Source organism: Pristiophorus japonicus, chromosome 2 (genome assembly GCF_044704955.1).
Source record: "Pristiophorus japonicus isolate sPriJap1 chromosome 2, sPriJap1.hap1, whole genome shotgun sequence".
Lineage (NCBI taxonomy): Eukaryota > Metazoa > Chordata > Chondrichthyes > Pristiophoridae > Pristiophorus > Pristiophorus japonicus.
This window is the reverse complement of record NC_091978.1, coordinates 144,890,231-144,917,272: the sequence shown is the minus strand read 5'-3', so window position 1 is coordinate 144,917,272 and position 27,042 is coordinate 144,890,231. Positions and strand designations below refer to the sequence as shown.

General features: G+C 43.5%; 1 protein-coding gene across 13 annotated transcripts in view; it reads left to right on the top strand.

Moving 5' to 3' along the window:
- Positions 1–27,042, top strand: part of tusc3 (tumor suppressor candidate 3) — a 716,082-nt gene that overhangs the window by 171,585 nt on the left and 517,455 nt on the right. For 3 of the 13 annotated variants that reach the window (XM_070862752.1, XM_070862733.1, XM_070862723.1), the window contains one exon: positions 19,565–19,622. The exons of 9 other annotated variants lie outside the window; for them this stretch is intronic. Coding sequence is in view for 1 of the 4 variants with exons in the window: in XM_070862707.1 (XP_070718808.1) it covers positions 23,869–23,871 (3 nt within the window). In the remaining 3 variants the exon portion in view is untranslated. Of the gene's footprint in view, positions 1–19,564; positions 19,623–23,850; positions 23,872–27,042 lie in introns of those variants that run through there. One more of the 13 variants, XM_070862707.1, reaches the window with a different exon arrangement.

The window sequence follows — 27,042 nt, the reverse complement described above, 5'->3', positions numbered from 1 at the left end:
GGGTGGGTCTGGTTTACCACATGCTCTTTCTGCAGCCTGCGCTTGATTTCTGCATGCTCTCGGCAATGAGACTCGAGGTGCTCAGTGCCCTCCCGGATGCACTTCCTCCACTTAGGGCGGTCTTTGGCCAGGGACTCCCAGATGTCAGTAGGGATGTTGCACTTTTTCAAGGAGGCTTTGAGGATGTCCTTGTAACGTTTCCTCTGCCCACCTTTGGCTCGTTTACCGTGAAGGAGTTTCGAGTAGAGCGCATGCTTTGGGAGTCTCGTGTCTGGCATGCGAACTATGTGGCCTGCCCAGCAGAGCTGATCAAGTGTGGTCAGTGCTTCAATGCTGGGGATGTTGGCCTGGTCGAGGACGCTAACGTTGGTGCGTCTGTCCTCCCAGGGGGGTCAGACATCCATGGCGAGGATCAACACCGCCTCCAGTGCACCAGCGCAGCCTTTGGCCGCCTGAGGAAGAGAGTGTTCGAAGATCAGGCCTTCAAATCTGGCACCAATCTTACGGGCTACAGGGCTGTAGTGATACCCGCCCTCCTGTATGGCTCAGAGATGTGGACCATATACAGGAGACATCTCAAATCACTGGAAAAATATCACCAACGATGCCTCCGCAAATCCCCTGGGAGGACAGACGCACCGACGTCATTGTTCTCAATCAGGCCAACATCTCCAGCATCGTAGCACTGACCACACTCGACCAGCTCCGTTGGGCGGGCCACATTGTCTGCATGCCCGACACAAGACTCCCAAAGCAAGCACTCTACTCGGAACTCCTGCATGGCAAGCGAGCACCAGGAAGCGTTTTAAGGACACCCTCACAGAAGAGCCATCTGGGAGGGTGCTGAGCACCTCGAGTCTCGTTGCCGAGAGCATGCAGAAAACAAACACAGGCAGAGGAAGGAACGTGTGGCAAACCAGACTCCCCACCCACCCTTTCTATGCAGGGAGACAGAGGGAAATAAAATGGGGGCAGAAGCAAAAGGTAGAAAGGAGATAAGGAAAGGTGGAGAGCAGAGAAATCAAAGGCAAAAATCCAAAACGGCCACATTACATCATAATTCTAAAAGGACAAAGTGTGTTAAAAAAACAAGCCTGAAGGCTCTGTGTCTCAATGCGAGGAGCATTCGTAATAAGGTGGATGAATTAACTGAGCAGGTAGTTGTTAACGGATATGATGTAATTGGGATTATGGAGACATAGCTCCAGAGTGACCAAGGCTGGGAACTCAACATCCAGGGGAATTCAATATTCAGGAAGGATAGACAGAAAGGAAAAGGAGATGGGGTAGCATTGCTGGTTAAAGAGGAGATTAACGAAATAGTAAGGAAGGACATTAGCTTGGATGATGTGGAATCTGTATGGATAGAGCTGCAGAACACCAAAGGGCAAAAAACGCTAGTGGGAGTTGTGTACAGACCACCAAACAGTAGTAGTGAGGTTGGGGACAGCATCAAACAAGAAATTAGGGATGCGTGCAATAAAAGTACAGCAGTTATCATGGGTGACGTTAATCTACATATAGATTGGGCGAACCAAACTGGTAGTAATACTGTGGAGGAGGATTTCCTGCAGTGTAAAGCCAACTAGAGAGCTGGCCATCCTAGACTGGGTGTTGTGTAATGAGAGAGGATGAATTAGCAATCTTGTTGTGCGAGGCCCTTTGGGGAAGAGTGACCATAATATGGTAGAATTCTTCATTAAGATGGAGAGTGACACAGTTAATTCAGAGACTCGGGTCCTGAACTTAAAGGAAGGTAACTTTGATGATATGAGACGTGAATTGGCTAGGATAGACTGGCGAATGATAATTAAAGTGTTGATGGTGGATACGCAATGGCAGACATTTAAAGATCACATGGATGAACTTCAACAATTGTACATCCCTGTATTGCCTAAAAATAAAACAGGGAAGGTGGCTCAACCGTGGCTAACAAGGGAAATTGGGGATAGTGTTAAATCCAAGGAAGAGGCTTATAAATTGGCCAGAAAAAGCAGCAAACCTGAGGACTGGGAGAAATTTAGAATTCAGCAGAGGAGGACAAAGGGTTTAATTAGGAGGCGGAAAATAGAGTATCAGAGAAAGCTTGCAGGGAACATAAACACTGACTGCAAAAGCTTCTATAGATATGTGAAGAGAAAAAGATTAGTGAAGACAAATGTTAGGTCCCTTGCAGTCAGAATCAGGTGAATTTATAATGGGGAATAAAGAAATGGCAGACCAATTGAACAAACACTTTGGTTCTGTCTTCACTTAGGAAGACACAAATGACCTTCCGGAAATACGAGGGGACCGAGGGTCTAGCGAGAAGGAGGAACTGAAGGAGATCATCATTAGTAAGGAAATTGTGTTAGGTAACTTGATGGGATTGAAGGCCAATAAATCCCTCGGGCCTGGTAGTCTGCATCCCAGAGTACTTAAGGAAGTGGCCCCTAGAAATAGTGGATTCCTTGGTGGTCATTTTCCAACATTCTATAGACTCTGGATCAGTTCCTACGGATTGGAAGGTAGCTAACGTAACCCCACTTTTTAAAAAAGGAGGGAGAGAGATAACAGGGAATTATAGACCGGTTAGCCTGACATCGGTAGTGGGGAAAATGTTGGAATCAATTATTAAAGATGTAATAGCAACGCATTTGGAAAGCAGTGACAGGATCGGTCCAAGTCAGCATGGATTTATGAAAGAGAAATCATGCTTGACAAATCTTCTAGAATTTTCTGAGGATGTAACTAATAGAGTGGACACGGGAGAACCAGTAGATGTGGTGTACTTGGACTTCCAAAAGGCTTTTGACAAGGTCCCACACAAGAGAGTAGTGTGCAAAATTAAGGCACATGTTATTGGGGGTAATATATTGACGTGGATAGAGAACTGGTTGGCAGACAGGAAGGAAAGAGTAGGAATAAGCGGGTCCTTTTCAGAATGGCAGGCAGTGACTAGTGGGGTACCGCAAGGTTCAGTGCTGGGACCCCAGCTATTTACAATATACATTAATGATTTAGACGAAGGAATTGAATGTAATATCTCCAAGTTTACAGATGACACTAATCTGCGTGGCCGTGTGAGCTGTGAGGAGGATGCTAAGTGGCTGCAGGATGATTTGGACAGGTTAGTGGGCAAATGCATGGCAGATGCAGTATAATGTGGATAAATGTGAGGTTATCCACTTTGGTGGCAAAAACAGGAAGGCAGAATATTATCTGAATGGTGACAGATTAGGAAAGGGGGCGGTGCAACGAGATCTGGGTGTCATGGTACATCAGTCATTGAAAGTTGGCATGCGGGTACAGCAGGCGGTGAAGATGGCAAATGGTATGTTGTTCTTCATAGCGAGAGGATTTGAGTATAGCAGCAGAAAGGTCTTACTGCAGTTGTACAGGGCCTTGGTGAGGCCACACCTTGAATATTGTGTACAATTTTGGTCTCCTAATCTGAGGAAGGGCATTCTTGCTATTGAGAGAGTGCAGCGAAGGTTCACCAGTCTGATTCCTGGGATGGCAGGACTGACATGAAGAAAGACTGGATCGACTAAGCAAATCTTCCTCGATTTCGAGGGACTGCCTATGATGATGAAACCAGAACGTCCCTGGTTCAAGTCCCAATCTGTCCCATGTTTTTTAATCACAGAATTAGCAATGAAGATGCTGCATTGTCCTCAGTACCCCAAGCTAGGAAGGGGAATATGAACTTGGGTTCCCATTCACGCTTGTTATCTAGGAGCCCCTGCTGGAAGGTATCTGTATGAACATTAGGTGAGAACAGGATTGGGTTAGGCTAAGATGCCATCACAGTCATTGGGCTCAATTTTCCCCAAAGCTGTTTTTTGGCGTACTTGAAGAGTTACGCACGGTTTTTGGGGGCCCAAATACACCAAAAAAAAATCCAACTTTCCCCGTTTGAATTGTTCATTATGGCGCTGCCTGGCCTGTCCTTTAGCTTTGGGGGTGGAGCCTAAAGATGTGCACCAAAAAGGTCGGGTTGCCAGGTTACGATGGACACACTGCAGGCTGAGGCTGGAAAGTGAAACAAAAAACATATTCTGACCAAATCACAGCAACCTGCACAAGTACCTTGCACATTGCAGCAGCATTCTAGCATTAAATTATTAAAGTGTTTATGCCAGAAGTCTATTCCCCGCCCCCCCCACCCCTGACCCCTCCCGATGCCGCTCGTAACCCTGGCCGAAAGGCCTCCCGGTGCCAGTTGCCACTACTAGCCCTGGCCGAAGGGCCTATCTCCCAATGCTGTTTACCGCTGCAAGCCTTGGCCGAAGAGTGTCCCTCCTCCCGGTGCCGCTCCTAATTCTGGCCGAAAGGCTTCCCTCCCCTGCCGGTGCCAGTTGCTGCTCCTAACCCTGGCCGAAAGGCCTCCTGCTCCCTCTCTCTCCTCTTGACCCATCCACCCCCCCCCGACCCTTCCCTCTCTCCTCTCCCACTCTCTCTGCTGCCACTGTCCGGGCCGTGGAACTGCCTCTGCTGCACTGATTCTCTTACTTGCGCTGATTTTCTTTACTGCCTAGAAGGTTTTTCCAGAGCGGTCACATATGCTGTCCTAAGAAAAGTTGGTGTTGGCCAAAATGGCTAGAATTGGCGCGGGTGGCAGGTTACGCCCCCAATGACGCAAAAAATAAACTAACTTAAAAAAATCGTAACTAACTGAGTTACGTTGGCACACAATCTTTGGGGAAACTTGGATATTTTAATTTAGGCCAAAAAAAGCGGCACACGCCAAAAAAACTGGGGGAAATTGAGCCGATTATCTATTGACCTGCTCACACATGAAGGATAAAGAAATTTCATGCAAATCATTTTGGAACTTCGAGTTTCCTTTTTATTGAGAAAAAGCACTTTACTATAAGAATATTTTCCAAATAGCTGTACCAAACACAAATAAGGTTTTTAAAAACTTAAATCAGTATTTATTTTGGCAGTGATGAGAAAATAGCGACACTGGCAGAACTTTATAAGTAACAATATAACTCATATAAGAGAGTTGATACAAGAATGAAATAGTATTGAAAATTATACCAGGTTCTATTAAAGTGCCAGTTTGACTAAGTGATTGCACTCTTGTAAGTTAGAAGGTTCTGGGTTCAAGCCCCGCCACAGATTTAGCATATAATGTAGGCTGCTGTTTCAATGCAGTACTGAGGGAATGCTGTAAAGTTGGAAATGTACCTGCTAGCAATGTTGTTTTACCCATCCCCCCTCCTGCATGCAACTGAGGTCCACCCATATTGGTGCGGCCGCACACCATTTATTGTAATATATTAAAATCTCACATCTGCACATACATCCTGTCAACTTTTCTCCTTATAAATTCTTGTGTCATTTGTAATGGAAACTGCCTATGTAAAGTTGTTGTGCTCTAATTATACTCCTGCCAGTGGTAGTGCTTTAATGCCTCAGTTTGACATCTTCACACTTCAGCCTGTGTTGTAGAGAAACTCCCATGTTCTAACCAACTCTACTTTGTTTCTCAAAAATGGTGTAAATTTTTAAGTATAATAATGAAATCAAAATATTATACAAAAAAAGGGCTGAATTATATTTGTGTATTCTGGTCTCAATTATCCCATGCTCTCAAACCTTGTTTTGCCTGAAGAGTACATGAGCACACGCCCATTTAGAACTGAGATGAGGAGGAATTTCTTCTCTGAGGGTTGTAAATCTGTGGAATTCTCTGCCCCAGAGAGCTGTGGAGGCTGGGTTATTGAGGATATTTAAGGTGGAAATAGACAGATTTTTGTACGATAATGGAGTGAAGAGTTATGGGGAGCGGGCAGGGAAGTGGAGCTGAGCCCAAGATCAGATCAGCCATGATCTTATTAAATGACGGAGCAGGCTCGACGGGCCAAATGGCCGACTCCTATTTCTTGTGGTGTTGAGTAAAAACATAACATAAGAGATTGAAGAGTTTGTAGCATGCTCCACGAGAGTTTTTCATGTGCTATGGTGACCTATTACCCAAATTGTACAGGTTTATACATATTTATAGTTCTAATTATATTACAAAGAAAATAATACCACAAATTCTCCAGTGTGTGAGTCATTCTCTATCCTTTGGGGCCGAAATTGGCCGTCCGCCCATTTCTCGGCATTATGCCGGTGGTGTGTCGTTTCATACGGCCGGGTACTGCTGGTGCGGAGTGTGCGTGATTTTCGACAGTTTTTTCTCGGCGGTATGCCAAGCGGAGTGCAGCGGGCGGAGTGCAGCCAGCGGTGTGTGGGCGGTCAGTCCTTTTCACTTGGAAATCTTCGGGTCCTGAGTTCTGCGCATGCGCATGCTGCTGCGAAGCCCCTCCGAGAGACACAGACCTGAATCGGCAGAGACTGCCAGCCTGAGAGTGATGTGCAGGTATGTGGGGAGGGTGAGATCGCTGCTTGGGGTAAGATTGCTTCTTGGCAGGAGATTGCTTCTTGGCAGGAGATTGCTTCTTGGCAGGAGATTGTTACTTGGGGGGAGATCACTGTTGGGGGCGGAACAGACCGCTGTGGGGGGGAGGAGGGTGCGGGGGGGGAAGAGACTGGTGGGGTGACAGATAAAATAAATTTCACAGGTGAAGATGCATACCGCCGACTTAAGATTGACTTAAAACCACCTTTTCCAGGGGATTCTGCAAGGTTGGCGGTATGCTGGTGGTAAGTCATCAATTTGGCAATTTTGGGTGGTATGTCGGTAGTGTGCAGGGGCGGATGGTATGCATACCACCCAGAGGTATTTCGCTAATGACTTTTCTGCCGGGTGGTATGTTGGTATTTTTCGATCCATTTTGTGATTTTGGGCAGTATGTCGGCGGTCTGCGGGTGGTATAGAAACATAGAAATTTACAGCACAGAAGGAGGCCATTTCGGCCCATCGTGTCCGCATCAGCCGACAAAGAGCCACACGGCCCTTCGTCAGCAGCCCTAAAGGTTACATACAAACCCATGAACAATAACGGAAAGGCAAAGAGCACCCAGCCCAACCAGTCCGCCACACACCACTGCAACACCCCTTGTACTAAAAACATCTACACTCCACCCCAACTGGAGCCATGTGCTCTCCTGGGAGAGGCAAAAACCAGATTAAAAGCCCAGGCCAATTTAGGGAGAAAAAATCTGGGAAAATTCCTCTCCGACCCATCTCGGTAATCAAAACTAGTCCAGGAGATCACCCTGGTGGCCGTACTCTATTCCCTGCAATACTTACCATTATATCTGCGCTGACGAACAAAAGGTTGTCTAGTCTAATCCCCATTACCAGCTCTAGGTCTGTAACCCTGCAGGTTACGGTCCTTTAAGTGCCCATCCAACCATCTCTTAAAAGTGGTGAGGGTTTCTGCATCCACCACTCTTCCAGGCAACGAGTTCCAGATCCCCGCAACGCTCTGTGTAAAGAAGCCCCCCCCTCAAATCCCTTCTAAACCTTCCACCAACCACCTTAAAACTATGCCTCCTCGTAATAGCCCCCTCCACCAATGGAAATAGACCCTTACTATCCACTATGTCCAGGCCCCTCAATATTTTGTACACCTCGATGAGGTCTCGTCTCAACCTCCTCTGTTACAAAGAGAACAAACCCAGCCTATCCAATCTGTCCTCATAACTAAGATTCTCCATTCCAGGCAGCATCCTAGTAAATCTCCTCTGCACCCTCTCTAGTGCAATCACGTCCTTCCTGTAATACGGTGACCAGAACTGCACGCAGTACGCCAGCTGTGGCCAAACCAAAGTATTATATAATTTAAGCATAACCTCCCTGCTCTTATATTTTATGCCTTGGTCAATAAAGGCAAGCATTCCATATGCCTTCTTAACCACCTTATCCACCTGGCCTGCTACTTTCAGGGATCTGTGGACAAGCACTCCAAGGTCCCTTTGTTAATCTACATTATTAAGTGGCCTACCGCTTAATGTGTATAACCTTTCCTTACTGGCTATCCGAAAGTGCATCACCTCACACTTCTCTGAATTAAATTCCATTTGCCACTGTTCTGCCCACCTGACCAGTAGATTGATATCCTCCTGTAGCCCATGACTTTCCTCTTCATTATCAACCACATAGCCAATTTTAGTGTTGTCTGCAAACTTCTTAATCATACTTCCTGTATTCAAATCTAAATCATTGATATATACCACAAAAAGCAAGGGACCCAGCAAGGTATGTGGTGGTATGCCCACCATTTTCGGGCCCAGAGTGTTTATTTTAAAAATCCTGAAGGAGCAACTTCTGTGAGTTATTACTAGAATCTTACTTCTTACTTTCTACAGAGATATATGGCATGTTATTTTGTTGTTTTATTTGAATGAAAAGACAAATAGTAAAATAATATGAATATCTGGTGGAGAACATACCTGTTTTCCGACATCCTTTCCTTTGTTTCTCTCGGAAATGAATTGGGTTAACATAATTTATTAGACAGCCTAAAATGGGAAGACAAAATCTTGAGCCAAATTTTCTTGGTAAAGTAAGTGTGTTAGCGCTGTATCGCTTTATTAATGCGTAAATCGGCTTGCAATATAGGGGTAGAAGAGTTACACTGTGAGTTGCGAATCTCCAGAACTTTCTGGTTGATTTACGCTGTTGTGCCATTTGCCTTGCACAAACAACTTTTCACCCTTCGTCCCCCTGTTATTTTTATGAACTTGCTGGATTTTCACATCAATTGCCCATTAAACTCATCGCAGAATGTTAGGGCTCAAAATTAATAGCGTAAGTACCTTTTGAACTATGTGATCATTTTCAATGCAATGTCAATCAATCTCTCTGGCCCAGAAAGGGAATAATTTAAACTCTTTGTCTCATTCCTGCATGCAGCAAATTGTTGAGAGATTTTGAAAAAGTCAAATTTTAAATTTAAATGTTTTTTTCTTACTTGTTCTTTCTGTTTATTTTCTCTCTCTCTTAATCCAATCATTCTTTCCCTCTCTTTATTTCTGTTTCCACATCTAAGTTGACTCTAATTCACTGTCCTTCTCTGTCATTCCTGCTTCTTTCTCAATCCTTAAATCTCATTGGTTAATGAGATAGACTGCTGGTTCCATCATTCTCTAGGGTGCGAGATGCCCCATTTTTGCCCTTGCCACGCTGTTATCAATTCACACTTCCAGCAAGTTATGGTGCAAACATTTTTTGAACTGAAGGATGCAGGGAAAAAATAACTATCGGTGTACGCCATGAGATGCTCGGCACCAGCAAGATTGATACTGCAGCTTTCATTTCAAAATGACCCAGCAGTCAAAGTGTTAAATTCTGAACTATTGTTGAAGATGATAAATAGTGTCTTAGCATTTCAGTGTGACAATGTAGTACTGTTTGACTACTTGAGGAAGAAACTGGTTTAATTGCAACACAAGTATTTTGTGTTTGCTATATAGAGTGTTCATGGAAAGTAAAGTCAATTGACATCTGTTTTTTTTTAAAGCAATACTATAGAGATCAGAATTTTATTTTGGGTACAGTAATACACAGTAATATTGTGAAGTTGGTGGCGTAGAGAACCATATACTGAATTAATCATTGTCAAAAACAGAAGTAGATTCAGTTTCCTGGACAGATGATGGTAGTTACAGTAGGCTTCAGGGAGCAGCTGTGTGACTAAAACAGTAGAATTAGGCTAGCTTTGCATTAATTTTGCTGATGCAGAACATTTTTGCACTTGTCTTACTAACATATTGTATATGGTAGGGTGCTCCAAAAGAAATTGGGCCAAGCATTGTTCACTGATTCAGAAAAAAATTAAGTTATTATTCTGGGCAGGACACATTTATCTGTAGCATTGATTATTTTGACAACCCTGCAGAGACGTAACTTAAATTGAAATATGGACTTTATAAAAGCCTCTTCCTCTTCCCTATTTTATTGGAGATACCCAACCAACGTCTTCTTAATATCTGTAAATTTGTCTGAAGCTTCTATCTCATCTTATTGTTCATAACATTTTTAAAATGTGACTTCTGGGTTTGGCATGTTATATGATTTAATTTAGCTCAGAAAAGAGTGCAAAGATAGCAGTGGTCAATTAACATAAAACTCCTTCATTAAGTTTTATCTTCCATATTAAATGTAGAATTATTAGGCTCAAATTTCCCCAAGAGTTGCCCCGGTTTTTTTGGAGTAACTTAAAAATCGCAAATTTCCCCATTTAACTTGCTCCAGTGTAAATGAATTAGATTTTTTTTTTAGTTTGGTTTTTTTTCTCCAAAAGGGGGCGTAACCAGCCACTTGTGCCTGTTTTCGCCATAGAAGCAAATTTGGCCAGTTAAAAGTTACTCCAAATTAACTTAGGCCAGTGTATGTGGCTACTTTTGTAGGCACAGAAAAATCTTACCTACATTTAAGACATCAGCGCAGGTAGCCATAGAGGAGGGGGGGAGGAGGAGGTGAGTTAGAAACATAGAAAATAGGTGCAGGAGTAGGCCATTCGGCCCTTCGAGCCTGCACCACCATTCAATAAGATCATAGCTGATCATTCACCTCAGTACCCCTTTCCTGCTTTCTCTCCATACCCCTTGATCCCTTGAGCCGTAAGGGCCATATCTAACTCCGTCTTGAATATATCTAATGAACTGGCATCAACAACTCTCTGCGGTAGAGAATTCCACAGGTTAACAACTCTCTGAGTGAAGAAGTTTGTCCTCATCTTGGTCCTAAATGGCTTACCCGTTATCCTTGGACTGTGTCCCCTGGTTCTGGATTTCCCCAAAATCGGGAACATTCTATCTGCATCTAACCTGTCCAATCCCGTCAGAATTTTATATGTTTGTATGAGATCCCCTCTCATCCTTCTAAACTCCAGTGAATACAGGCCCAGTCAATCAAATCTCTTCTCATATGTCAGTCCTGCCATACCAGGAATCAGTCTAGTGAACCTTCGCTGCACTCCCTCAATAGCAAGAATATCCATCCTCAGAGTTAGAGGATTCTAAAGCACTAAATACCTTCACAGCATCAGCACAACATCAAAACAACTTCAGCACGACATCTTCATGACATCATCAAAAATAAATGAAAGATAAATCAGCTACTGAAAATAGAGCAGTCCTACCTTGCCGGCTACAGAACGCACCGGCTAGCCCTTTGGCCAGGGCTAGGGGCGGCAGACACGCATGACTGTCGGGGTGAGGGATGTTTTTTTTTATAGTTCCTAAATGTTGTGTGGTGATAATGGAACATGATTCAGTTTTAATGCAAAAGTATTTTATTGGAAAGTTTACAATGCACTTCAACAACAACAGCAAAGAAAGGCTGCACCCATCTCTCACCCACATATCGGGGAATGTGCACTTCCTCTTAGGGGCGGTGATAGTGGTGGGTGGGGTGGGTGGTGGGGCTGGGGGCCCGGCTTAGGTCTCAACAGAGGCTGGTGTGGGAATTGCAGTGGGAGTGGCATTTGATTGCCAGGTCTGTGTGCCCTTATTGCAGCAGCTAGCTCCCTCATGGCCTCTGCCATCATTTGCACTCCCTCTGACATGCCCGTCCTCAGTTCCTATCTCAGTGCTGATATTTCTCCCGACAGTGTCGCAACCTCATCACGCACCCCACTGACGGCGGCCACGAGTGATCGGGTAAGGGCAATGGTCTCCTCACCCAATGACACAACCTGATGTACACAGGATGAAGGCTGCATCTCAGGAGAGACTGGTCAGCTTCTCCTTCCCCTCGCCGTGGGTCTGCCTAGCGGCACTCCTCCAGTGCGAGGTGCAGGCTGGGACGGTGGAGCCCTGAGTGTTCCAGGCTGCATTCCACCACCGCCACTGGGATCCGCAACCTCGGAAGGTGTGAAATCAAGGAATGTCGTGGCAGAGCTCATGGAGGTGGCAGAGCTCATGGAGGTGTCTGGCAAAGTGATGCCCTGTACCACGGACTGATCCATATCATGATCAGCACTCTCCCGTGAACACAGATCCATGGACCCCTCCTCCCCCCACCCGCCTTGGTCTGGAGCGGACGCATCTGGATATTCTTGTTGATCTTCAGGATGTTCAGGCTTATCTTCTTGTTCTGCAAAATACAACAGATCAGTCAAATAGTTAGCCGGAAAGGAGGGGGCAGGATGGGTGGAATGAGTAGTCTCACGTGTAGCAGGCCAATCAGCAGGTTGATTTGAAGGGCGACAATGCATTTTCATGATTGACCCTCACCCTCGCATGTGGGCCCAGCTTGTGCAGAGCTGATTCTTTTTCTGCAGATGCGACTCAGCTAGGCAGCGACACTCTGTTCCAGTGGTGATAGTTGGTGCAGATTTGGCGGCTCTCCTCCTGTTCTAGTTCGCTCCCTTTTGTTGTGGGCCAATTTCTTCTGCAAAGATGAAAATAATAATTTTTGGCACATGGTGAGCTTCTGATGGATGGGATATATACAGATGATCACAGTAACAATTGCAATTCCATTTAAAACTCAAGATAATACTTTCACTACTTGACCAACGTCCTGCCATTTCTTTTTACACTGGCTTCCAATTCTTGCGGTCTTCACCCCTGCGGAGTATTTTTCTGCAACTAGGTTCCAGCATCTCCTCCTTTCCAGGAACTTTTGTGGGACCACTCTTACTGATATCCAGCTCCTGCCATCTGTCCTCAATGACAGTGACTAGTTTCTCCATCACCTCATGCAAGAAGTTCTTTGTCCTTGTTGCACGCTCTTGCGTCATTGGTGTACTGGATTTACACTCAGGTGATCTTGAAAACACATAGTTCTCATCTTTCATGCATCTATGCAGCACTCCTTTCTGCTCCCTCAGCCACCCAAAAATCACAATTCACACCTTAACTTCTAATACGGCCCACTGCCAACATGTCAACCACATTGCCCTCATCAATCCTCTCTGTTATCTCAGCAAAAAACTCGATCAAGTTGGTTAAACATGATTTACCTTTAACAAATCCGTGCTAACTTTCCTTAATTAATCCACACTTGTCGAAGTGACTGTTAATTTTGTCCGTGATTATTGTTTCTAAAAGCTTCCCCACCACTGATGTTAAACTGACTGGCCTATATTTGCTGGGATTATCTTTACACACTTTTTTGAACAAGGGTGTAACATTTGCAATTCTCCAGTTCTCTGGCACCACCCCTGTTTCTAAGGAGGAATCAGAAGATTGTGGCCAGTACCTCTGATTTCTTCCTTCACTTCGCTCAGCGCCCTAGGATGCATCCAATCCGGTCCTGGTGACTTATCTACTTTAAGTACAGCCAGCCTTTCTAGTACCTCATCTTTATCAATTCTTATCCCATCCAATATCTCCTCTAACTCCTCCTTTACTATGTCTATGGCAGCATCTTCCTTGGTGAAGACAGATGCAAAGTTCTCATTTAGTACCTCAGCCGTACCCTCTGCCTCCACACGTATCTTTCCTTTTTGGTCCCTAATTGGCACACCACTCCTTTTACTCGTCGTTTACTATTTATATGCCTGTAGAAGTCTTTTGGATTACCTTTTATGTTAGCTGCCATTCTATTCTCATACCCTCTCTTTGCCCCTCTTATTTTCTTTTTCACTTCTCCTCTGAACTTTCGATATTTAGCCTGATTCTCAGATGTATTCTCGACCTGACATCTGTCATACGCGCTCTTTTTGTGCTTCATCTTACTCTCTCTTTCATCATCCAGGGAGCTGACTTTAAAGATAGTCCATTGTTCCACGACAGTTTTGCCTGCCAATTTTTTTGTTCCAATTTACCCGTGCCAGATTCGTTCACATCCCATTGAAATTTGCCTTCCTCCAATTACGTATTTTTACTCTAGATTGCTCTCTCTTTTTTTCCATAGTTATTCTAAACTTTATGATACTATGATCACTGTTCCCAAAATGTTCAACTACTGACTCTTGCTCTATTTGACCTACCTCATACCCCAGAAACAGATCCAGCAATGCCGCCATCCTCGTTGGGCCGGAATCTTACTGATCAAGAAAGTTCTTCTGAACATACTTCAGAAATTCTTCCCCCTTTCTGCCCTTTGCTCTACTATCATCCCAGTCTATATTAGGATAGTTGAAGTCCCCCCTTATCACTACTCTATAGTTCTTGCATCTCTCTGTAATTTATATGCAAATTTTCTTCTCCATATTTTTCCCATTGGTTGGTGGCCTATAGAATAATAACTTTTATTTATATAGCGCCTTTAACGTAATAAAACGTCCTAAGGTGCTTCAAAACAATTTTACAACACATCAGATATTGACCATTGAGGGAAAGAGAGAAATAGTCCGAAGAATACACCTAGTAGTGTAATGGCACCTCGATTATTTCTTAACTCTAACCAAATAGACTCTGTCCCTGACCCCTCCAGGACATTCTCTCTCCCCAGCACTGTAACATCCTCCTTAACCAATACTACCACACCACCTCCCATCTTTCCTTCCCTACCTTTCCTGAACACCCTATATCACCCAGGGATATTTAGGAGTTTTAATAGACTTAACACTGAACATGTCCAACCAATGCAGAGCAGCACAAAGCCAGTAGGATATTGAACTACACAATCATAACAGTAGAACCCAAGTTAGAGGAAGTCATGATCAAATTGTTCAGTGCTTTGGTCAGATTGGATTTTGAGTACTGCATTCAAATCTGGTCTCTGGAAAACAAGGGAGACATTCAAGTGCTGGGGGCAGTGCAGAGAAGAGCCACAAGGCTGATTCCTAGTGCCAAAGTCTAATTCATGGGGAAAGATTGACGAAACATGGGCTTTTTAGACTGGAAATGAGTCATCTGAGAGGTGGTGATGTAGGGGTATATAAAGTCATTAAAAAATTGGACAAAATAAGCTGCATTATTATTTTAAATATTTTAAATTAAATTGCAAGAGTAGAACATGAGGGCTCAGGTTAAAATAAATGAAAAGCAAATTTAGGGCTGATAATCAGGAAATTCTTCTTCTCACAAAGAGTGATCAGTATATGGAATAGATTTCCAGACAGAATAGTAGATGCAAAAACCTGGAATCATTGGGCTCAAATTTGGCCCACCCGTTTTTTCGGCGCACTCACATGAGATGCGCTGACTTCCTAGGCTCAAAACGGCGCCAAAAAGATGTCCCCGGATTCTAGCCACTCTGTTGACTCTCCCGGGGCTTGACACGGCATGGCGATTCCATTGGGGGGCGGAATGGAGGGACTTTTGAATCTATCTGATGAATGAATTAAGATGATCTATAATTATCTTATCTTGTGACATTGGCCCCTCTACTTTTTCATTTCCTGACTAATGTGGATGGTTTATTAACTGCATGTGACTTGAATATTTTGAGATCAGTCATAACTTTTGCCTTTTACTGGATTGAGACAACATGGAAGTTGTTCTTGGCTTGGAAAAGTACCATTATTTGTATCGATTGTTTAGATATTGATATTTGGCATGAAATCTGGCCTCATTGTACATTTGAATTTGTATAGTTCAATCCTCTGTATGGAGGGATACACATCAGGATAGAAAAAAACAAGAGTGGATTGTGCTCATGGACATGGGAACATCATAGGAAAACAGGAAAATGTTGCCTCTGGATGTTAATATCTGCTGATTTTAAACTGTTAATGTACTATAAATCATAATATTTCTGACCAGAAATCAACAAATATAGTTTTGAGGTATGTTATTAATTTAGCTATTTTGCAAATTCAGATGTTCTATTCCATGATAATGAGAAAGCAAATAGCACTGCCTTCAAAAGTCCAGGGTGGTCTTTTGTAGAATAGTCTTGTTTGCATCACAATGTTCTCCAGTGGAAGTTAGTCCATATGACTCTGTAGAACAGCTGTGTTTTTGCAGTGAATATGGATGCACACAACTAGGAAATGCACTCTGTGTGTTCTTATTTCTGGTAGTAGGAAATCCATGGAGGTATTTGAGAATCCAGGGAGTTCTCTTGGCTTTCACTTTATCTTTATTTTTATCCTTGTTACCCTCTTCAAAACAGGGGAACAAGGAAATTCTTAATGAGAAATTCATAGCTTCCCAAAAACAAACTTAATAATCTTCAATTTGTTTTAATGAGTGATTTCTTGAAATGATCTTCCGGTTCAAAGTGATGCTTTGTACTGTACTCTTTCATCTCTGCAACATTGTACTGCTCCTGATAGCACCACCTTTGCAATGGTGTTGTTTCCTAGGGGTCATCATAGGCGATCCCTCGGAACGAGGATGAATTGCTTCCACGCCAAAAAAAGGATGAGTTCACAGGTGTTTCGAAAGAAGAACCCGAACTACATTCTCAAGGGTGGAAGATGTCTGTGCGTGGATTTTTTTAACGTGTGGTAGCCATTGCACACCAGCCACCACATGGGCTTGACAGAGCTAGGTCTTGGTCGAGTGGCAAGGATTATCCAAGACAACTGGAGACCTGCTCTGCTGCATGGACCTAGTGCGTGCACGTATTGCGCTGGCCTGTGCTGCCCCTGGCCCCGAACTTACGCCTCCTCTGGGCGTCGAACACTTGCCTCCACAGACTCTCACTGCTCCTTTGCCCCGACCTCACTGCTCCTGCTGTACCTGCCCACGCTCCAATCACTGACCTGGACCTTGCTGATGCACTCTTCGCTGCTGTCGCCCTCCTGCACCAGCATGCGCTGTACCTTGTAGTGGCATGCCTCCATGCTGCTCCTGGGCCTTCACACCGCTCCTTTTATGACCCCGACCTACCGCTGATGGTCTCTCGCATATCGGGGCCTCCACTCTGCTCCTGGACCTCCACGCCACTCTTTACCTATGGGTAAGGTGGGGCTGAACAGCAGCAAAATATTGACTGGGCAGGTTTTCAGATGAATGCCTTCAGTTGAGGAATTAGCACTAGCTTAAATGCAGTAGTCTTTCTGAACCCAAACGTCAGTGATTCTATGACTATGATTCTATATTGTTGCAGTGACCTTTGATAAAAAAGGAAACAAATTTAATTTTTACACATTTCATGGTCTTTGCTATAATTATTGACAATCTTAACAGGTAGATAGTAAAGGTAAAGGGTTACTTCCCCATAACACATGGTAATTGCACCATGTTTAATAATAGGATGATTGCGTTATGTTTAATAACAGAGGGTGATTGCAATATGTTTTAATAATAGGTGATTCCCACTGTGTTTAATGACTGGGTGATCACTATATTTAATAATGGTTTGAGCACTATGTTTAATGCAGTGTCAGTTGTGGCTTAGTGGGTAGCACTCTCTCCTCTGAGTCAGAAGGTTGTGGGTTCAATTCCCGCTCCCGAGACTTGAGCACATAAATCTAGGCTTACACTCCAATGCAGTGCTGCACTGTCAGAGGTGCTGTCTTTTGGATGAGACGTTAAACTGAGGCCCTGTCTGCCCTCTCGGGTAGATGTAAACGATCCCATGGGACTATTTTGAAGAAGAGCAGGGGAGTTATCCCGGTCTCCTGGCTGATATTTATCCCTCAATCAACATAACAAAAACAGATTATCTGGTCATTATCACACTGCTGTTTGTAAGAGTTTTCTGTGCACAAGTTGGCTGCCGCATTTCCCACATTACTACAGTGACTACACGCCAAAAGTACTTCATTGGCTGTTAAGCACTTTGAGACTTTCGGTGGTCATGAAAGGTGTTTTTTTAATGCAAATCTTTCATAGAAACATAGAAACATAGAAAATAGGTGCAGGAGTAGGCCATTCAGCCCTTCTAGCCTGCACCGCCATTCAATGAGTTCATGGCTGAACATGAAACTTCAGTACCCCCTTCCTGCTTTCTCGCCATAACCCTTGATCCCCCGAGTAGTAAGGACTTCATCTAACTCCCTTTTGAATATATTTAGTGAATTGGCCTCAACTACTTTCTGTGGTAGAGAATTCCACAGGTTCACCACTCTCTGGGTGAAGAAGTTTCTCCTCATCTCGGTCCTAAATGGCTTACCCCTTATCCTCAGACTGTGACCCCTGGTTCTGGACTTCCCCAACATTGGGAACATTCTTTCTGCATCTAACCTGTCTAAACCCGTCAGAATTTTAAACGTTTCTATGAGATCCCCTCTCATTCTTCTGAACTCCAGTGAATACAAGCCCAGTTGATCCAATCTTTCTTGATAGGTCAGTCCCGCCATCCCGGGAATCAGTCTGGTGAACCTTCGCTGCACTCCCTCAATAGCAAGAATGTCCTTCCTCAAGTTAGGAGACCAAAACTGTACACAATACTCCAGGTGTGGCCTCACCAAGGCCCTGTACAACTGTAGCAACACCTCCCTGCCCCTGTATTCAAATCCCCTCGCTATGAAGGCCAACATGCCATTTGCTTTCTTAACCGCCTGCTGTACCTGCATGCCAACCTTCAATGACTGATGTACCATGACACCCAGGTCTCGTTGCACCTTCCCTTTTCCTAATCTGTCACCATTCAGATAATAGTCTGTCTCTCTGTTTTTACCACCAAAGTGGATAACCTCACATTTATCCACATTATACTTCATCTGCCATGCATTTGCCCACTCACCTAACCTATCCAAGTCACTCTGCAGCCTCATAGCATCCTCCTCGCAGCTCACACTGCCACCCAACTTAGTATCATCTGCAAATTTGGAGATACTGCATTTAATCCCCTCGTCTAAATCATTAATGTACAATGTAAACAGCTGGGGCCCCAGCACAGAACCTTGCGGCACTCCACTAGTCACTGCCTGCCATTCTGAAAAGTACCCGTTTACTCCTACTCTTTGCTTCCTGTCTGACAACCAGTTCTCAATCCACATCAGCACACTACCCCCAATCCCATGTGCTTTAACTTTGCACATTAATCTCTTGTGTGGGACCTTGTCGAAAGCCTTCTGAAAGTCCAAATATACCACATCAACTGGTTCTCCTTTGTCCACTTTACTGGAAACATCCTCAAAAAATTCCAGAAGATTTGTCAAGCATGATTTCCCTTTCACAAATCCATGCTGACTTGGACCTATCATGTCACCATTTTCCAGATGCACTGCTATGACATCCTTAATAATTGATTCCATCATTTTACCCACTACTGAGGTCAGGCTGACCGGTCTATAATTCCCTGTTTTCTCTCTCCCTCCTTTTTTAAAAAGTGGGGTTACATTGGCTACCCTCCACTCCATAGGAACTGATCCAGAGTCAATGGAATGTTGGAAAATGACTGTCAATGCATCCGCTATTTCCAAGGCCACCTCCTTAAGTACTCTAGGATGCAATCCATCAGGCCCTGGGGATTTATCGGCCTTCAATCCCATCAATTTCCCCAACACAATTTCCCGACTAATAAAGATTTCCCTCAGTTCCCCCTCCTTACTAGACCCTCTGACCCCTTTTATATCCGGAAGGTTGTTTGTATCCTCCTTAGTGAATACCGAACCAAAGTACTTGTTCAATTGGTCCGCCATTTCTTTGTTCCCCGTTATGACTTCCCCTGATTCTGACTGCAGTGGACCTACGTTTGTCTTCACCAACCTTTCTTATTTCAATTGCAGATTTATTTATGTAACTGTGGTAAGCAAGGGGAACACCACCTTTGACAACACAGTGGGCAAGGGAAACACTAGAAGGGTAATTAATGCCTGCTTACATTGGGAGCAGTGTCTCATAAAATCACCATTTATTGATTACTTTATTTGTTTTTCAGGACATCATCATCATAGGCAGTCCCTCGAAATCGAGGAAGACTTGCTTCCACTCCAAAAGTGAGTTCTTAGGTGACTGAACAGTCCAATATGGGAATTACAGTCTCTGTCACAGGTGGGACAGATAGTCATTGAAGGAAAGGGTGGGTGGGACTGGTTTACCGCATGCTCCTTCCGCTGCCTGCCCTTGTTTTCTGCATGATCTCAGTGATGAGACTCGAGGTGCTCAGTGCCCTCCCGGATGCTCTTCCTCCACTTAGGGCTGTCTTGGGCCAGGGATTCTCAGGTGTCGGTGGGGATGTTGCATTTTATCAAGGAGGCTTTGAGGGTTTCCTTGAAACGTTTCCTCTGCCCACCTGGGGCTCGCTTGCTGTGTAGGAGTTACGAGTAGAGCGCTTGCTTAGGGAGTCTTGTGTCAGGCATGCAAACATTGTGGCCCGCTCAATGGAGCTGGTCGAGTGTGGTCCATGCTTCAATGCTGGTGATGTTGGCCTGATTGAGGACGCTAATGTTGGTGCGTCTGCCCTCCCAGGGGATTTGCAGGATCTTGCGGAGACATCATTGGTGGTATTTCTCCAACGATTTGAGGTGTCTACTGTATATGGTTCACGTCTCTGAGCCATACAAGAGGGTGGGTATCACTACAGCCTGTAGACCATGAGCGTGGTGGCAGATTTGAAAGCTTGATCTTCGAACACTCTCTTCCTCAGGCAGCCGAAGGCTGCACTGGCACACTGGAGGCGGTGTTGAACCTTGTCGTTGATGTCTGCCCTTGCTGATAATAGGCTCCCGAGGTATGGAAAGTGGTCCACGTTGTCCAGGGCCGCGCTGTGGATCTTGATGACTGGGGGGGCAGTACTGTGTTGTGGGTTTAGGTTGGTGGAAGACCTTTGTCTTACAGATGTTTAGTGTAAGGCCCATGCTTTCGTACTTCTCGGTGACGATGTTGACGATGACTTGGAGTTCGGCCTCTGAATGTGCGCACAAGCAAGGGTCGTCCGCGTACTGTAGTTCGACGACAAAGGATGGGAGGGTCTTGGATCTGGTCTGGAGATGACGAAGGTTGAACAGGTTCCCACTGGTTCTGTAGTTTAGTTCCACTCCAGTGAGCTCGTTGAGTGTGAGGTGGAGCATTGCAGCTAGGAAGATCGAGAAGAGGGTTGGCGCGATGATGCAGCCCTGCTTGACCCCAATCCAGACGTGGATTGGGTCCATGATAGATCCGTTGGTCAGGATCATGGCTTACATGTCATCGTGGAGCAGGCGGAGGATGGCAACAAACTTTTGGGGGCAGCCAAAATGAAGGAGGATGCTCCATAGTCCCTCGTGATTGACGGTGTCAAAGGCCTTTGAAAGGTCAAAGGTGGCCATGTACAAAGGTTTGTGCTATTCCCTGCATTTCTCTTGCAGTTGTCGCACCGTAAATATCACGTCCGTTGTATCCCGTAGTGGACGAAATCCGCACTGTGACTCCGGGAGGAGCTCCTCAGCCACAGGGAGAGGACGGTTGAGGAGAATTCTAGCGACGACTTTCCCAGTGGCTGATAACAGGGAGATTCCTCTGTAGTTGCCGCAGTCGGACTTGTCCCCTTTTTTAAAGATGGTCACGATTAGTGCATCTCTGAGATCTCCCGGCATGCTCTCCTCCTTCCAGATGAGAGAGATGAGGTCATGCATTCGTGCCAATAGTGCCTCTCCGCCATACTTTAGTGCCTCAGTGGGGATTCCATCTGCTCTGTTGCCTTGTTGTTCTTGAGCTGACGGATGGCCTTTTCTACCTCGTGCAGGACTGGGGGTTTGTTGAGATGGTGGCGGGTATCATGCTACGGGATGGAGTCGAGGACACTCGAGTCAAAGGCAAAGTCTCAGTTCCAGGACACATGTCACTGTTTCTGCAGAGATCATTTGGAAACTTTTTTTCAAATCCTTTCATTGGAGATATGCATTCTTGCCACATTTCCACATCTAGCACCCCTCTCCAACAGTGTAACTTCTAACTTGCTATGAACATTACATTGGAAATTTAATCAAATATTTTTGCATATGCTTCCACTTACAGTATACAGAGGCTATTAGGAGCACTAATAATGTTTTTTACTCTAATTCTAAATTATGGCCTGTAGTTATAAGGAAGGTAGGAATTTTCTGTCATTCCATGTTGTTTTTATGGAAACACACATTTTGAGGATGGTTGAAAAACATCAATGGTGCGATATATCAATTTTACATGAAAATCTGATGAGTATTATACAGGAAATTCTCATTTATCCGGATACGAATGTAACGGAAAACCCGCCATAATGGGATTTAAAATAACTGTCACACGTGAATATCACACTCACTTCAACTATCGCAAATGTGAACAGGTTGCTCAATTACACATAAATTGATGCAAGTGTGGACTTCTTTCTCACTTTTCAACTGTCACACACATTGAAAACAGTTCAAGCAGTCCGGGTGTACAATTTAAAATGTCTTGTGACAGCACTAAAAGGAAACGAAAAGTGTTGAGCATTTAGCAGAAATTAGAAATTATAAAGAAGTCTGAAGCTGGCAGAAGTGTGCATACTTTGATGGACGAAATGAAGTTGGATCTTCAACAATTTACGATATTAAGAAGCAAAAGAAAGATTTAGAAAGTTTCACCGCTGCTCCTGAATCTTCCGTCAATCAATGTCCCGCAAGAATTTGCGAAAGCCGAAGCTTGACAAACGAGACCAAGTGCTTTATGAATGGTTTTCTTTGAAACGGTCTGAAGGAGTGGCAATTTCAGGGCCAATGATTACAGCAAAGGCCAAGGACTTCAAGATGAGAATGAATTTAACTGAAGAGTGCATTTTTTCAGAAGGCTGGCTCACAGGTTTTAAGCATCACCACGGCATTCGCCAGCTGGATGTGACGGGCGAAAAAAAATCAGCTGACAATGAGGCCGCACAGAATTATTCAAGAACATTTGCTGAAATGGTGCAGGAAAATAAATTGACTGCAGACCAAATATACAACGCCGATGAGACTGGCATGTTTGCCAACTGCTACGTTGGCTGCAGCAGGGGAGAAGGAAGCTGTAGGCTTTAAAATGAATAAGGAAAGATTAACAATCTTGAATTGTTCCAATGCCTCTGGAGAACATAGACTTCCACTTTTAGTGATTGGCAAATCAAGGAAACCACGTGCTTTAAAAGGAATTGCTCAATTACCAGTTAGTTATAAGGCTCAGAAAAGTGCGTGGATGGACAAGGACATAGTCAAGGAATGGTTTTCAACAGAATTCGTCCCCCAACCTCGAGAAAACATGAAGAAAATAGGCAAACCTAATGGAAAGTGTGTGCTGCTTCTGGACAATTGCAGAGCACAACCACATGAGTCAAAAATTAGTGTCTAGTTGTAGCAACATTTTTGCATGCTATTTACCCCCCAATGTGACCTCGCTCATTCAACCTATGGATCAGGGTGTCATACAAAACTTCAAGTGCCACTATAGGAATAACTTCATGCGCAAATTGATTAATAGCGATCAATTAATCTCTGATTTCCAGAGACCATACAATATTAAAGATGCCATCTATGCATGCTCGCTGTCATGGAGAGAAATAAAAAACACTACATTGAAGAGATGTTGGCGCAAGTTGTGGCCCAATGTTATATTCGAAGACAGTGCTTCCGATGACGAAGAATTCGAAGGTTTTTATGTACGGGCTAATAAAAAACAGGCTGTAAAAGAAATGGTGGAGATTGTCAGCAGTGCACTCGAAACAAACGCACTTAAATCCCTAGCAGAAGATGACATTGCTAAGTGGATAGATGTAACAGATGTAACATAAACTTACAATGACGAGGAACTTATCGGCATAGTCACCAATAAAGACAAATCTGACGAAGAGATGAGTGATTCAGGCAATGAAATTGAAAAAAAACAAAAAAAGATTTGGACACGAGCTGAAGAAGCAATGAAATATGAAGTTTTTTTTCGGAAAATTCTCATTTTACTTCTCACAAGGTTCTGCAAACTCATATCATCCACAACATTTTAATTAAGAAGAAAATTAATTCATTTAAACAAGCAGATATACGATCGCTATTTTAAAAATCAATCTCAGTTTTAAGAGAATAAAATCATTTTTAATTTCGAAATGTTATGAATCAATTTTCATTTATTTTATTATGTTCACGTTCAAATAACATGAACTAAATCTTCGTAGGTGGTTCAGATATTAGCTTTAAAATGTAAACTCACCTATCGGAGAATTCGTTTACCCGGAATTGCCGAATCCTCGATCGATCCGGATAAACAAGAGTTTCCTGTATTATGGTAAGAAATGAAAAAATGTTCCTTAAACTTCATACCATAATTTTATTATGCATATATCTGATTTATGTATTCAGAATATCATTAAAAGAAATATATAGCAAGTATATTTTATACAAATATTCTAGGCATATTGTGGAACTTTCTATTAGCTAAATTAGAAAATAAATAAATAATTGAACTCAAGGAGAAATTTGAGAATTTGTTGAATAAGAATGTGCATAATAATGGGAGAAAATTATAGGCTGTCAATAGCAGTATTTTCTGTAGACAACCATGAATAGTGGAGAGAGGATATTTCAGTTAGTCTGCAAGGTACGCACAAAAATTAATTTAGCATTCTTCAGTACATGTTGTCTGAAGTTTGGCCGAAAGAAAAGTCCTGTCTGAGCCATAGGTACAGTCTTTTGATTATTCACCTTTTTAATGTGTGCAGTGTTGTCACTATTGCCAGAAGGATAATACTTTGTACACATGAGCTAATTATTGACACATGCACACATATTTTGACTATAGACTTCACCTATTTGTAGTCATTGGCTAAAAAATCTAGCTCATGATTTTTTAAATTGGTCTTGGGATATAGATGGTGTGGGGAAAGCTATATTAATTATGCATCCAAAGTTACCTTGAGAAGGTGCTGGTGGACTGTAGTCTTAAATTGATTTTTGTACAACTGAGTGGCTTGTGAAATTGAATTCAATAAATCTTGTTCTTGTGGGCTAGCACTAGAAAAATAACCACAATGGCTTCTGGAATATCGTGATACCCAAGTCGTTCATTGATGTTCTTCAGCAAAGGGAATCTGTCACCTATACTTGACTGAGAACTTGGATATGTATCATCTGATCAAACAGACTCAGCATGGAATTGTGAAGGGTAGGTGTATGCATTGTTCCTCATAAAAAAATGTTTTGGGTGTGCAGCCCCCAAATCCTGGAACTCCCTCCATTACAGACTGAAGCGGTTTAAGAAGGCGGCTCACCACCACCTTCTAAGATCATAGAAATTAGGAGCAGGAGTAGACCATGCGGCCCCTTCATCCTGCTCTGCCATTCAATAAGATCATGGCTGATCTTCGACCTCAAGTGTACTTTTCCGCCCGATCCCCATATCCCTTTATTCCCCTTGAGTCCAAATCCTGTCTGTTTCACCCTTGAATATTCTCAACGATTCAGCATCCAGAGCCCTTTGGGGTAGAGAATTCCAAAGATTCACAACCTTCTGAATGAAGAAATTTCTCTTCATTTCAGTCTTCAATGGCTGACCCTTCTCCTGAGACTATTCCCCTACTTTTAGACTCTCCAGCCAGGGGGAAACAACCACTCAACAGCTACAGTGTCAATCCCCCCTCAGAATCTTATGTTTTAATGAGATCACCTCTCATTCTTCTAAGCTCCAGTATCGGCTCAATCTACTCACTCTCTCCTCACAGGATAACCTTCTCATTCCAGAAATCAATCTAGTGGACCTTTGTTGCACCATTTCTAAGGCAAGTATATCTTTCCTCAGATAAGGAGACCAAATTATGCACAGTACTCCAGCTGTGGTCTCACCGAAGTCCTGTACAATTGTAGCAAGACTTCACTACTCTTGATTATAAACCGTTTGCAAAAAAGGCAAACATGCCATTTACCTTTATAATTGCTTGTTGTACCTGCATGCTAACTCTCTGTGTTTCCTGTATGAAGACACCTAAATCTCTCTCAATACTAACATTTACTAGTTTCTGTTTTGCTATTTTTCGTACCAAAGTGAATATCCTCACATTTCCCCACATTATTCGCCAACTGCCACTCACTTAACCTGTCTATATCCTTTTGCAGGCGGTCCTCCTCAAAGATTACTTTCCCACCTAGCTTTGTATTGTCAGCAACTTGGATGCATCGCACTTGATCCCTTCACTCCACTAGTTATGCCTGCCAACCTAAAAATGTCCCGTTTATTCCTACTCTGTTTTTTGTCCGTTAACCAATCCTATATCCATGCTAATATAATACCCCCAACCTTCTAAGCCCTTATCTTGCATAACAATCTTTTATGTGGCACTTTATCAAATGCCTTTTGGAAATCCAAATATACAACATCCACTGGTTCCCTTTTATCTACTCTGCTAGTAAATCATCAGAAAACTTCAATAAATTTGTTAAACACAATTTCCCTTTCATAAAACCGTGTTGAATATTATAATATTCTAAGTGCTCTGTTACCGCTTAATGGATTCCAGCATTTTCCTGATGACTGATGTCAGGCTAACTGACCTGTAGTTCCCCGTTTTCTCTCTTCCTCCTTTCATGAATAGCGGGCTTACATTTGTTACCTTTGCATCTGCTGGAACCATTCTAGAATCTAGGGACTTTTGCATCCACTATCTCTGCAGCCATCTCTTTTAGAATCCTAGGATGTCAGCCAATAGGTTCAGGGGGTTTATCGGCTTTAAGACCCAGTAGTTTCTCAAGTACTTTTTCTCTACTGATCTTAATTACTTTAAGTTCCTCAGTCTCATTAGCCCCTTGGTTCCCCACTATTTTTGGTATGCTTTTTGTGTCTTCTACTGTGAAGACAGATATAAAATATTTGTTTAAAGTCTCTGTCATTTCCATATTCTCCATTATAATTTCTCCTGACTCAGCTTCTAAGGGACCAACACTTACTTTTGCTACTGTTTTCCTTTTTACATTCTTGTAGAAGCTCTTACAATCTGTTTTTATATTTCTTGCTGTTTATTCTCATTCTATTTTATCCCTTTTATAATATATTTTTTGTCATCCTTTGCTGGTATCTAAAGCTCTCCCAATTCTCAGGCCCCATACATCCAGAAGGATGTGGCGACTGAAAGCCGACTATGTGACAGCCAGCACTGTGGTCCCGAGGTCAGCGATCCAGTGCCACAATAAGTTTAATGACCTCACACAGCAGGTCAACGGGAGTGAAGGCTTCAGCAAATGTTATATCCCACCATCTGCACCACAAGCCTCACAAACTGCTCAATGCACCACACCCTCCACACTCGCCTACCAACAGCCCCTAGCTATTACTACTCAAACCTCAATCACATCTTCACTTGACCCTCACAACATTACCACTGCTGCAACACTAACACCCACATCTCACACCTTGCATACACAGACAGCTATTTAACTGGCGGGCCCATCACCCAATCACATTGCACCA